The following is a 14,605-nucleotide window of genomic DNA, read 5'->3' as shown; positions in this document are numbered from 1 at the left end:
ACGGCAGGGATTATTCAGGACGGATATATGGGAGAGCATAGTGATGAGGGTGACTTTGACGGTGCACCACCACCACCAACAACAACGCAATCAGATCAGGGTGGACACAACACCACATGGTTGTTGTATAGAGATGGAAACAGAAAAAGAAAGGAGAGGGATGTTAGAGGATTAAGCCTCAGTAAGAGAGAAGGGATAAATGAAGGAGAAATACAAAGAGGAAAGATTCCATCTTGTGAACAACAAACCGAGACCCTTTGCCACCATCAGCATTCTGCCTTTGATGTTTGCTATGATGAACTAGCGCTAAGAAGCAAAGGCAGTGGTGCTGGCGGTCGTAGGAAAGACAGAGAGAAGACAGAGCCATCAGCATTATGAAAAGTATATGGCCCAGAGGCATATGTAACAGCCACTTTGATGATGCTACCATTTACTTCATGTGCGGAAATGAGGAGGAGGAGGAGGCGGAGGCATCATTGTGATGGAAGGGACACCGTGTGGAGATGGTCCCAGGCTATGGAGCCAGGCAGGTGAAGCCAACCCAAAATTATGAGTCAAAGGAAAAAACAACAACGATAAAACATAAGGGACATACACCAAAGCTGTACACCCAGCAGGCACTGCAGCCATCAATTTTAAATATGATGGAAACAATATCGTTTCTACTTAGTATGAAGCAAAATACCTCTTTGCTAATTTGGTGTACAGCACAGTGACATATACTGACCTGGCCTTGAGACAGCACTAGTGGTGGTGGGTTCAATAATTGCTACAGGGAGGGAGAGGGGGGAAGGAAAAGGGGGAAAGAGGACATTCATGTATTATTAACAGAATGGAGACGTAACGTAAAAAAGAAAAAAAAAATAGAAGAGCATGCAAGGACAAAAAGGGTCAGCATCTCTGTGGTAAGATGCAACCTCCACATGCTTAGGACTTCCTGTACCGCAGGTGTCTCAGTCATGTACATATGAAAAGAGCTTGGAAACTGCGCTGAGTGAAGATGGCAACTGCATGCCTGGTATGTTTAAGGCACTGGCCATCTCTCTGAGTGGTACAAGTTTACAGGTGCCTGATCATGTGTCAGTTTTGGGCATGCGCGTGGATTGGGAGCATGCAATGAACACATTGCCAAAGATGAATACCATACATTTTATGCAATCTGAATTCCAATGAAGGTGGGATGTTGTGTTTCACACAAATAAAATCACAATACAGTTTACTAGTCATATTACATCCCTTTAATTAAAAATCTTACAAAGACAAGATATTTGGTGGACAAATTGATGAACTTTATTGTTTTTAGTAATGAATCATTAACTTGAAATTTTATGGCTGCAACAAGTTCCAAAAACCTGGGGCAGGTGCATAACAAGACTGAGAACGTTAAGGCAGTGTTTTTTAACCTTTTTTCAACCAGGGCATGTTTTTTTCATTGGCATTTTTTTGCGGCACACCACGAACCATCTCGCAGGAAAGAGGCAATCTTTGACGTGTTGCCACACGAACGAATATTAAATTACCCTCCCAGTCTTTTCAGCGCGGACACAGGACAATGACATAATATTGGCAGAAAATGATTAATAAATGTTTGTAAAATTTTAAATTTGAAAAAGGGGCATTGGGTAGTTTCTCAAGGCACACCTGACGATCTCTCACGGAACATCAGTGTGCCGCGGCACAGTGGTTGAAAATCACTGCGTTAAGGAATACTCATAAAACACCCATTTGGAAAGTCCCACATGAGAACAACCTAACTGGGAACAGATGGATGCCATGATTAGGGTTAAAATGAACTTCCCTGAATTGCTCAATCATATACAATCAAAAATGTGGGTGAGGTTGATTTCTTTGTGAACAACTCCATGAGAAAATAGTCACAATGTTTCTCAGCATACAATCGGAAACGATTTCAGAATATGATCACCAATGGAATATAATGTCATTGAACCGTCAGTGGAGAAATGGAGAAATCACTGCATGTAAGCAGAAAGGCCGGAAAATAGCATTGAATGCCTGTGACCTTTGATACATAAGGCAACATTGCATCAACAATCAACATTAATGTGTAAAGAATATAACTATATGGGCTCAGGAAAACTTTATAAAACCAATGTCAGAAAATACAGTGTGGCACTGCATCTGTAAGTAGTCTACAACACAGAGTAAAAGCCATTTATCAACAACACTCAGAAGCGCCGGCGGCTTCTGCTGGACGGAGCTCATCAAAGAAGGACTAAGGCAAAATGGAAAATTGTTTTGGTATCTGACGAGTGCACATCCTAAATTGTTTTTGTAAAATGTGGATGTTGTGTCCTGTGGGCCAAAGAGGAAAACAACCAACCAGATTGTAATGGACGCAAAGTTCAAAGTGCAGTAGCTGGGATGATATGGTGCCGTGTTATTGCCAATGCTGAATGGCATATACATGTGTTGGAGAAACATATGCTGCCATCCAAGCAAAGTCTTTTTTCAGGGACACCGATTCAACAATTAGAAAATGTGATGTAAAACCGTGTTCGATCCTGGCTCAGCTTTTTGCAGCACGTTGCAGCAATCCGAGTCTAAGTTAATGATTACAGTAAAGTCTCGTTATATCGATATCGGATATATCGATAGTCCCGGTTATATCGATACTATTTCTATGCACACACGTGGAAAATTACATGCAAACAGGGTCGGATATATCGATAGTCCCGGTTATATCAATATTTTTTCGGACTCCCTTGAATATCGATATAACGAGACTTTACTGTATTTTCTAAAAACACGAAGGTTTATCAGTTTGGACATTCAAAATATTTTCTTTTTTGAGTATTCAAATAAGTATTCGTTGAACATGACTTGCAAATCACAGTATTATGTTTATGTGCGCAAAACGCACTGACTTCATTCTAAATGGTTTTGTAATACATAATAAAAAAGTCACCCCAGTAGTAGTGGTAGGGCAGCTTTGTTGCAGCTTCAGCTGTTGTTAAAGTGCTAAATAATCAACATGTAATGTACTGTATTGCATTGCATTGTATTGTATTATGATTACATATTCCTGAACCTTTCACACCCCATTTTCTGTGTATGGGATGTTTTTACATCATTCATTGAGGGTGCGCTTTATAGTCCGGTGTGCCTTATAGTCCAGAAAATATGGTATGTAAAAAAAAGATGGCTCAACTGGATGAAGTACAGTGGGGGATCGGTTTACGAACGCCTTGCCTTACGAACTTTTCGGTTACAAACGTTAAATTTATGAAAATTAAACCTTGGATTGCGCACTACTTTTCGCGATACACACCCCCCACCACGGCTAGCGGCGTAATCTTCCACACCCCCTTTCTCTGAATACACATGTCGATCCAGAGCGAGTGTGAGAGAGAGAGAGAGAGAGAGAGAGAGAGAGAGAGAGAGAGAGAGAGAGAGAGAGAGAGAGAGAGAGAGAGAGAGAGAGAGAGAGAGAGAGAGAGAGAGAGAGAGAGAGAGAGAGAGAGAGAGAGAGAGAGAGAGAGAGACACCGATCGCCTCCAAGGAGTTTTTTTACAGATACTTTTGCTTTTTTGGGACCGAAAAAAAACACCACATGCTCGTGTTCAGCCGAAGAAGACACAAAACAAAATTACAGTAGATGAGAAGAAGGAGATCATTGAGAAACACGAACGAGGTGTGCGTGTGTCTGTTTTAGCCGCTTAGCGGATATGCTAAATCCATTTCAAAGTGTATCATTGTGTTCAGCTGATAGAAAAGGCTTGGCATAATGTTCCCCTGTGGCTATGAGAATCATCAACATGATGAATGATAATGTGATGCCTCAGTTTCGTAAGAGCTTACAAGTCAGAAAGCAACAGGTGTCAATTAAGAGTCATCAACGAACACCACAAATGTAAATAAAGTGACTTTATTATACAGTGCAGTGTATTTCTTTCATTACAATATAATAGCACATTTATTATACATAGAATAAGGTATGTTGTGTGTAGTTTTAAGGCTTGAAAAATTATATTTTATGAAGACCTGGGAAAGGATTATTCTCATTTTAATGGTTTCCTATCTGAAACATTTTTGGGATACACACTTTTCGCCTTACACACTCTGTCTGGGAACCAATTAAGTTCATAAGCCAAGGTCTCACTGTATTTAATGTTTTATGTGATTGTCAGGTAAACTAGCTGAGTTTGAAATCATACCAATAACATTTTTGGGTTTTGTATTAGCATGTTCTGTTTTAGAGAAGATCCTAATCAGACTAATTGTAACTTGAAACAAAAGTAATGTGATGTTCAGTTCATAAGGACCAAATGTTTTTTGACAGGCACACGGAGGTGCACTTACATCCTGTACACGGTGTTTGCCAATAGGCAACAACTAATAAAACAGGTTCCCAGATTCTAAAATTGAGTCATTATTTAAAAACCAAACGAGCATAAGGGAAAAAATGTCCAGGGTTACATTTTCCTTTTAGTGTAACAGTTCAAAACATAAGTGAACCAAGTCAGAGCTAAAATTGATAAAAAGGTTTCTTCATCCGTCATCTGTACTTCTTTGAAGGTGTCAGACGATTCGCTTCTTATCCAAGATGCTTCGGATGGAAGTCTTTTGCTGGTAGTTTAGGCTCTATATATATATTCTGCTATGATTGGTCCCTGCTCTCAGGATGGGGGGACTACTCCCTGCGGCTCCACTGATTACTTCTATTGTCCTAACTGATTACTTCTATTTTCCTGCCTGAGTATGAGGTCTGATTATTATTATAGTAGTATAATTGGCAGTACATATGCACCTAAAAGCTAGCTTCCACTCATTTGACGACAATGGTTAAAATCTTAGCGAAAGAAAATAGATGGTTTGAAAGGGGAGTAAAAGAAGCTATTTTCATAAAATAGCAAAATCATTCACTAAACCGCCATGGTGGAGTGAGGTTCAATTTCGATCGTACAACAGACTGCTGAGGCAACATAGGCTTAGTTATGCTGATGAGGTGATACCTGAGCAAATGGAGCAATATGGCAACAACAACTGAAGCTGTAACAAAGTGCTTGACATGGACAGCTATCATATACAGGAAATAAAGCTGTCACAAAGATAGAAGAAAGTACCAGGGAGTGAAACCCAGATCAAGTTGGAATCATGCTGAGTCGAATCCCAAAGAATACACGTGAATTTTGACATGTGTTTTAAAGACCAGCAACAGAAAAAGGCTTGGTCCCTTCTAAACCTCCGTTTAGTTTTTGGCACATCTATAATGTCTGGTCAGCACCTGAGGCGTCAGGAAGGTGTATAAGGGCGGATGAGCTCGGAGAGGTAAGAAGGAGAAAGGCCATTTAAAGTTTTGAAAACAAATAATAAGATCTTAAAAATAACTCTCAAATGTTTAGAGAGCCAGTGGAGGGATGACAGAGAAGTTCTTCTCTAGCAGTTATGTGCTCCCGCTTATGAGTACCAGTCAAGAGGCGAGCAGCAGCATTCTGGAAAAGCTGGAGACACTTCATGGAGGATTGATTGGCTGACACCAAAGTAAAGCACAGTACAGTAACCGAGGCGAGATGTGACAAAGGCACGAGTTACTGCTTCATGGTGCTCATTACAAATTGACTAATTGACTGTCTGTCCATTGTATAGGATTGATAGTTGATTAATTCTTTTTTGAAACAAGTGAGGAAAATAAAAAAAAGAGACTTGGTTGGTAGCAGAGGGTGAATAAGGCACCACCGTTTGTAGTCCCCGACCAAAACATGAAGTCAGCTATTGGAATTTCAGCTACATCCACACATTGATACACACCTCTGCTAAGTCAATTCCAAAAGACAGCTTAATTTTTTTCCATTTCGAATCAGTATATGAGCCATGATGCATCAATCATTTATTTCCCCAGAATTGCACATACCTAGTAGGCACCGCTACAGATCAATTAGAAAAAAAATCATATTCAAACCAACACTGGATGATTAAATATACATTTGGTGTTAAAGTATGTGACTTTTTTTCTGCAAGCTCTAAAATGATTCATTCTATGTCATATTTAAATGCTCAGAGCGTGTATCGTCTTGCAGGGCATCCGTGATGCCCACTCATCCTGGGATAAACGCTCCTTGCTTCAGGAGATCTTGTGGCGTGGGTGTTAAGTCTAAAGCCTGCTGGGCTGCAGCATAAATGCATTGTCACAGCAACGAATGTTTTCTCATCACAGTGGGACTGAAAAAAAAAAAACATGTTAATGACTTTTTGATTGCCTAACTATGTAAATTCAAGCATTGAAACTCTGAGTAAACGGTGCAATATTTTTAGTTTGCTTTTTGGAGAAGAAACACTTTTATATATGTGGGTGTTGAAACATAAAAGCAATGGATGTGCACTATCGAAGAATTCACCTTGTATGATTGACACTTCTACATACAAGAAAAAAAAAAAAGAATCCAAACAAACACACGAGAGTGATTTCACACACTGATGAGTGCAACTTGCAGAACGGAGACACAGGGTTTCATTTCCCACTTGGCTTCAATAATGATTTGCTGTTATGGCACAGTTCTGACTTTTAGCTCGCATCTCCTTGCTCCTTGACTCCGACACAATCACATGACAACAAACAACATTATGTCAGACGAGGAGATATGTCCGAATGACACTGACATGTACAGATTGATAGTTGTGACAAACAAACACAATCCACATTGACCAAGTAGCCATCAGTGACTCTTTTGACTGAGGGAGACTGAGGCGCTGAAGAAAGTAAGTTACTACTTTTTTCCTCATCAGTCTCTTCTGATTACTGCTTGGGGGGCCGGGGGATGTGGCTCGGTGGAAAGAGAGAAAAAAGAGGAAAACGAAGGCGCCGGTATAGAAGGAGCAAAAAGCTCCGCTGGGGCTAAGCCGAGGTGGGTCGAGGGGATAAAAGCTTGACCAATTAAGCTGGAGGAGTTCTCAGAAAATTGGAGAGAACTTCTTTTCATCAAATTTTACTTCTATCCAGCAGTTGAAATGGGAAATCGAACTGTAGTAAACGCTGGTACTCAAAGGAAATTGGAAAGAACAAAACCTAGACTTAAAAACATAATTAATGGCTCCATTTTATTTTTGTCCTACGCCCTAAATGTATCCACAGAGTGAGCACAGTATGTGGTGTGTGTCAATTGTTGTCTTTGTTCCTCATTAACTGTTTGTTTGTTTGTTTGTTTGTTTGTTTGTTTGTTTGTTTGTTTGTTTTTTGCACATGCAAAGATCAATATATTTGTGACGGATCAGTCATGCTCTTTGTCTTTATTGACAAAAATTAGCATTCATTTATACATCCAAGTCACTGGACAGCAGTGTGTTTGTGAAACTGTAGGATTAAAACACACCCAGAGGCGGTTGATAAACCAGTAGGCATACAGTATTTTTTTGGTTTCTTGAATGTCACTCACATATCTTTTAATTATTTAAACAGAGTTTCAGTGAATGGTCAACAATATTCTGTTGTTGGTATGTTGGAGGGCGAGGTATCATTTGAAATCAGCTTGATTTTGTGTTTGTGTGTGAGGTTTGGTTCGTTGTAGGAGCGTGAACACATACAATTTAGAAACCATTTTGCCTAGCCCTGACATACTTGGGAATATAAAAATAACATTACACAGCCAGCATTTCGTTCAAATTCAAACAGCTCAAACAATATTTATTGATGACATTTTTTAGGAATTCGTTTGAGACAAAAAAGAGTATGTTGTTCCCTGAAGCAACTACTTTAGAAGCTCAGTAGATGTGTTTCTAATGTCCTTGGGTAAGATGTCCTGAGTCAAAGTTCATCTCATTCACAGTAACGTAAAGTATATTTCTGGGCTGATTGAGAGGCAATGTCTAAGAACATTGAAACATCAATCAATCCGCGTATTCCTCATTAGGGTCGCAGAGGCGTGCTGGAGCCTATCCCAGCTGTCTTCGGGCACGAGGCGGGGGACACCCTGAATTGGTTGATCGCCAATCGCAGGGCACACAAAGACAAACAACAATCACTCTCAGACACATACCGAGGGACAATTTGCAGTGTTAAATCTGCCTGCCATGCATGTATTTGGAATGTGGGAGGAAACCGGAGGAGCTGGTGAAAACCCACGCGGGCCCGGAGCGGGACACGAACTGGCGACCTCTGCACTGTGAAGCCGGCGTGAAATATCTAAATAGTAATACAAAATACAACTTCAAGAAGTTGGGGCCTGAAACCTGCCGCATTTGTATTTCTACAGTATAAATAAATCTTCAGACCCTTTGGCACAAAACGACAATGTACTGCTTCCAATTTAAATTCAACGGAATGTACGACGCTTGGTCAAATCCGCCTCATTCCTCTTCCCATCTTGCTCATCAAGGCTATTGACTGGTTCTAAAATAGCTATCCAAAGTGGTTTCATTCTTACGACCAACACGCCATATAACATTCACTGTTGAATTATTAGTCTCGCAATCCACCTGTGGTTTCACCTCTGGATTCTGTTATTTGCATCTGTGTAACTGTGAGAGAGTCCCACTGTGATTGCTTGCCATTCCTCATTAAGGGCAACAGCACAATTGTCCTCTTTTTCAGAGGGAAATGGGAGGGAGAGAGGGAGATGAAGGAAGTGAAAAGGGGTGAGGGGAGACACCACTTTTGTTTGTGAAAGAGAGCAGCAAAAGTATGAAACAATGACACTGGATAAACCGAGGAAAAAAATCAATAAAAAATAATAAACATTGAGAATCAGACAGAAATGTAAAAGTGTGTCAAAAAGACAGACGGAATTGGTGAATTAAAGTTGTGTAACATTTGCTGTGACCTGACTCAATCTTTTGATGTTCTATGCGCATACACAAACTGGACATTGGAGTGGCCCTTTGACAGCAGAACTACAGAAATATATTTCAGTATTATCAGTCTCTGGCCAGTGAGAGACGATGTTAACATCTTAAGGTACGGCACAAACTGGTGAATAATTTCATTTACCTGTTCATATTTTGTCAGTGAATACATTACCCCCCCCCCCCATATATACTCCACAATGTGATTCTTCAATCCCTAACTGGCATTGCGTCTTGCAGCTTGGAAAGTGCATTAAGTGGAGATGATAACTGTATTCTGTCTTTTAGGTCACACCCAGCAAAGATTAAATAATACCTTGTTTGTAAAGTGCTTTCGTTGTTTCACTTTACTACCACACTCTATTCATGCTCACACCGTGTCTCAATTAATTGGTGAATCATCCACTTGAAACACATAAGCCACGGTCCCCAAAGACAAAACGCCCCGCCTCACCCTAGAGTAAACCTCTAGAATTTGATGGTAACTGTAATCATCTCAATGCAGAGCAGCTAGCATTTATACACACATTATTAACCCAGAGAAAAACATACATCGGACACTATTGACAGTAATGCAAATAAATAATCTTTTCAACAACAATAGGAAATATGATGAGTATAATAAAATATAAAACTATTCGGTCAATGATTTGAAAGACAACATAGTCATTATCCATGGGGGACAGGGCCTGGATTTCAAGGAGCAAGAAATAAAAATAAATACATACATAAATAGAGTACAAATGGTTAGCATAGCCTACAGTAAGAGTTTGTGATTTTAATACAACTTCAAACTAATCACACGTCAGAAGGACTTTCACCTACATTCCAAAGGAGGCATGAGACTTTGATTCAGAGTGCACCATGTTGTACTCCTCCATTGTTAAGGCGAACAAATAAAGCAGTGACCACAAGGTGCCTGTCATGGTGCAACCCTCATACTCATTAGTGGAAACCAGCAGTGAGTGATGGTGTCCTATTGGTCATTTTTGGTCTGAGATTCCATAGGCACCTTGTGGGTACCAGCTGCAAAGGCACATACAGGAGTTCACCCAACCAGTCTCGTTCTATGCTTAGTGGACTTGGACAAGGAGTTTAACCAAGTGACTGTGGAGTTCCTGTGTGTGTGTGTGGGGGGGGGGTATTCAGTGCATGTACAACCAATGTTAGATTTTGGTCCATATTGCTGGCAGTAAGGCAGATTTTGTTTCTGGCAGTCACTGCCAAAGCTGCCCTTTGTCACTAATTCTGTTAATTACCTTGAACAGGCCACTGTGATGGTGGGCACAAGTCAAGTACCTGCACAGTCTACCTGTTCTCAGCATCCCTCCAGTATTTGAACTGACTAACTCGGTAGATAATTTCTGGGCTTTCCTGCTTAAGTTGTGGCTCTTGCAACTTGACCAAGCGGAACAGAATGGACAAGTGGGAATTTCCTTTGAGATGGTTTGACAGCATTATAAATATTTTATCCCGAAATTCACCCGCTCCTTTATGACATAAATGTAGAGTTAAGAAGTATTACAAAACCTTTAGATATAAATTAAGTACATGACGAGTGTCTCTCATTATTTGTTGGATGTTAATAAACAATTTAAAATGTCATAGTTATTTGCAATCATACAATGTTTCAATCATCGTTAATATGTGGTAGTCATGACTTGTGTTATAACTATTCTTGTGTTGCAGTCTGGCAATTTGTGCCCCTGCAGCTCGGCTATTGTCCTCTTCAACCTTTTGAACCCAGTTTCATATCTTTATAAGTATACAAGCTACGAAAGAGTTGGCCTGTAATCTTCTGTTGTAGTTTGGGTCTGCTTGCTTTGTTAGCATTCCGTTCAACATCACTGACCTGTTTGCTACAATTCTGCTAATTTTAATATGAAACGAAATGTCAATGCTCATGCAAATACCAAATATCAAAGCAGCCTACAGCAAGACACAGACAATATATACTGTATACAAGGAGCAAAAATGATGACTGGAAAATAAAAATAAAATCAAGAACTGGTGGATGATTGTGCACTGGCGGGTTGTTGCTGAAAGTAACCAGAAAATAAGGCAATGCTGATGAGGATGTGTGGGCAATGACTTAAAATGCCGCTTACGTCTGTGTTTCTAAGTGTGTTGTTCTTCTGAGGTCAGAGATCGTTTTGGCAGCCAACGTACTCTTCGATAAACCAGCACGAGAAATAAAGACAATCTGGTATAACGGTACTTACGGATAAGAGGCACACTGGCATTAGCGGTCCCAAGTTTATTGGTAGCGACACATGTGTAGTTCCCATAACGATCTTCTGTCATGTTGGTCACTGTTAGAACTGATCTGGAACTGAGACTTTTGATGTCGATGCCTTGACCTTTGATAATCCTGAAAATTGAGCACAATGCCAAAACATTAAGCCTTGATTTCTCATCAACATGAGCAGAAAATGTCAAGAGGGAGGAGGAAGGTGTCAAGGACAGCACAAATGTTTGTCATCCTGACACTACTACTAGATGTTATTCCATGGGGTCTCACATGCGAAGACTCTGTGAAGACACACTAACGTGGTCATTAGCATTCCTGCTTTCATGGATCTTTTTGTGACCAACAGATGGACCGTAGGGCTGTGCCAGCAACTGCACACTGTTGATCATTATGTCATTGGTTACATGTCAAAAAGGACCACCAGGTGGCGGGTCATAGTTTGTTGATATCATTGGTTTACGTTTCATTTATTGTTAGTGTTTTCCTTTGGCCATGGCTTCTGATTGCTACTTTGGTTTCTTTTGGTTCCCAGGACTCCTCTTTGTTTGGGATTTCATTGCTGAGGTCTATTGTTAATAGAATTAGTCCACTTTGACCTGCTCCTCCTTCTTGCATGCTCTTTTGGGGTCCTACACCACAGATCATGATAACACCAACATTGTTGAAATAGGTAGCTACTCATTGTTCACATACATTGACTTTCGGCACGTCATGTGTACTTTTGCAGTAGTATGCTTAAATTCAGTAAAAAGACACACACAAGCACGGCTCCCTTCCCTAACAGTTCAAGACAGAATCACTAGGGCTGCTGTGCTCCCGCCTCCCGACACCCGCACATAGAGAGCAGATGGGATTATCAAACTTGGTAGTGACGGTCAATCTTTTAGAAATTATAACTTCTGCGTTTCTAGTAGTAGGGGACATTCTAAATCCGAACTCTCCGCTCCAGACAACCTCGAACTGTTATTTGATTCTTTTGATGACAATAATAATTTAACTCATACAGCATATTGGGATTAATGGCAGTATTTTCTGAACTGTAGATGGATATGGGATCCTACTGTCCTTTACTTTTAAGTACTGTGCTAGCTCATAGTCTACGGCTATGAAATTTTATGTGCTATATTTTGCACATATAACACATTTGACAATAAAGCTGACTTGAACTTTAACTCTGTCATTGCACTTATTTGTTCGCAAATAGCCACTCTAGTGAATCAATTGTCAATAATGACCTACACTGTGTTGACCACTGCGATTGACGGCCCTTTCATTCAAATCAGAGCCCAAAGTCACAAATACGTAATAATAATACATCACATTTTAAGTGCCTTTCAAAGCTCTCAAGGACAATTAACAGTCACAGCATAGGTACTATTATAAATTGCAAATATAATGCAATAAATGAAATACAATTACAAATAAAAACAAGAGAGAGAGCTACACAGAAAATGCAATTTTAAATAGGTGAGTTTTGAGGGGACTTGAAGGTGGGAAGAGAATGTTGGGAGGAAGTGGCATCTTCCTCCTTTCATCACTTTGCTGCTGTGAAATGTAAATTTCTCCACTGTGAGACTAATAAAGGCATATCCAATCCAATCCAATCTTGAAAATTAGAAATGGCGCTTAATAAGAATGAATTAAAGTGTTGGACAAGATTGGTACATGTATGCATTTCATTTCATAAAACTGTGACTGTAAATGGTATGATGAACAATGACTTCTCCTTCATGTTGTTTGTTTATGTTGTTGATTTAATGTGATTTCAGAATAGTGCATCCACTGGATATCTCTCTTAAATGTGGCAATATCTATGTAATCTACTGACATTTTTATTTTATTTGACAACCATTCCGTGACAATATATTTTGGGAATTCCATGAAGCTGTAAAATGAAGATTTTTAAAATATATGACCTGTGCATTTTCTGAAACCGAACCCTTCAACTTTTAAGGAAGTATTCCTGACATTATCCACTACATACCCCAAACAGGGGCTGTGTCATGTACTTTACCTTTATGGTGACTGCTTCACCGTTCTCCACTTTTGCTTTGATTGAACCAATTCATTAGACCATATATCAGGCCATTTCCTAAAGTGAAATACAGTACTCACTTATAATCTTGATTTTAGTCCCAAGCAAGAGTTTCTCTTTTTTGATACGATAAAAAAAGAGAAAAGTCTGCAATCTCCTCTTTTAAGATCCAAATCACCACACCAAGACTCCCCCGCCTCCATCCAAATCCGTGGCAGATCATGAAAAAGGACTGTGCCTCTGTCTGTTTTGCTTTGCCAGCAGGATCAAGCTGGCTGCAATGCTATATTAATGTAAAAACCGTAAAACATAGTGGAAGAAAAAAATGGCCCTCAATCTATCTTTCTTGGTGTTGTGCAGATGCTAAATGTATTGTTTGCTGTGTTAAACATCGAACACCACATACTTTTGTTCATTAGTAAAAAGTCGATTAAGAAAGATCATCCTGTGAGTCCCTGCCAAAAAAGTCTAAGACTCGAATCCTGGCATTTCACTCCTTAGCAATTTAATTTCATTGATTGCAGCCCGTAATTACCATTATCAGAGCATGGGATAATAATTTAGTAGTTAATGATGGTGAGTGAACATTTTTTTAAACAACAACACATAGTTGAATTTAAAAGGACATATGTATATGCAATACTTTATGTTAGTGGATTGTAGGGGAATGTTTCATTAGTTTTCAAAGATACGATGGAACACAAACGGCTGGTTTTGGAGGATATGCTCTCCATAGCAGGCAGCCAAATACAATGACAAGCCATTTTCCTTCTGAGGGAAAACAGATAAAGCCTACTCTTTTTCATTATGCAAATGCATTGCCTACAACATCTTATAATCTTGTACTTATCAGTAATAGCATACTGGCAGTTTCAACAGCTACTTTGAAAAACATCATAGCCTGCTTTTCCCGAGCATCTCAACGAAACTGGCATAAGTTATAGATATCACTTTTTTTATCACTACATACAATAATCATCGTAAATAGTAACTACACAATTATTGATCAATGTTTCGAGAAAAAAAAAACAAAAAAAAAACAAAAACAAAAACAAAAAAACACTCTTTTGGGTGGCCGTGAAACTTTTGAGGCCAGAACTGAATGGCAATCACTTTATGTGTAAAATAATGCTGTGGGAGAGGACAGAACATTCTACAGAACAATTGGAACACACTTCATTCAAGCGACCATCGATGCTAAAGCGGACTCTGCTCACCTTTTCTCCCCTTTGAACCACTCAAATGTTGGTGAAGGCACAGCAGCTGCCTCACACCTCAACAGAGCCGTGCGTCCTAAACTAACACCGTGGCTTTTCATCTCATGGATGGATGGGGGAACTGGAGAAAACAGGGACACAATTGTTAGGAAAAAAAAAACACATTTCTATTATCCTTCAAAATAACTTGAATGTGACAATTGAGTCTTTGACAGTTAAACTGGGCGATTTTATTGAGAACATGATGGGTTTCATGCCGCAGGCAATGTTTCGCAAAACTTTTAAAAGAGACAGGGCTGGGCAGGG

At 39.7% G+C, this 14,605-nt stretch overlaps 1 protein-coding gene across 5 annotated transcripts in view; it reads right to left on the bottom strand.

The window, feature by feature from the left end:
- The window catches only part of negr1 (neuronal growth regulator 1), a 145,552-nt gene that overhangs the window by 41,848 nt on the left and 89,099 nt on the right, over positions 1–14,605 (bottom strand). For 2 of the 5 annotated variants that reach the window (XM_089000702.1, XM_089000704.1), the window contains exons 5-7: positions 14,300–14,420; positions 11,019–11,167; positions 728–769 (exon numbers count right to left, since the gene is read on the bottom strand). In XM_089000702.1, the coding sequence (XP_088856828.1) occupies positions 728–769; positions 11,019–11,167; positions 14,300–14,420 (312 nt within the window). Of the gene's footprint in view, positions 1–422; positions 515–727; positions 770–11,018; positions 11,168–14,299; positions 14,421–14,605 lie in introns of those variants that run through there. The other 3 variants (XM_089000703.1, XM_089000705.1, XM_089000706.1) reach the window with 2 other exon arrangements.

The sequence above is a fragment of the Hippocampus bargibanti genome, linkage group LG07, assembly GCF_051943395.1.
Source record: "Hippocampus bargibanti isolate YZ-2025 linkage group LG07, ASM5194339v1, whole genome shotgun sequence".
NCBI lineage: Eukaryota > Metazoa > Chordata > Actinopteri > Syngnathiformes > Syngnathidae > Hippocampus > Hippocampus bargibanti.
This window is presented reverse-complemented; position numbering and strand designations above follow the sequence as displayed.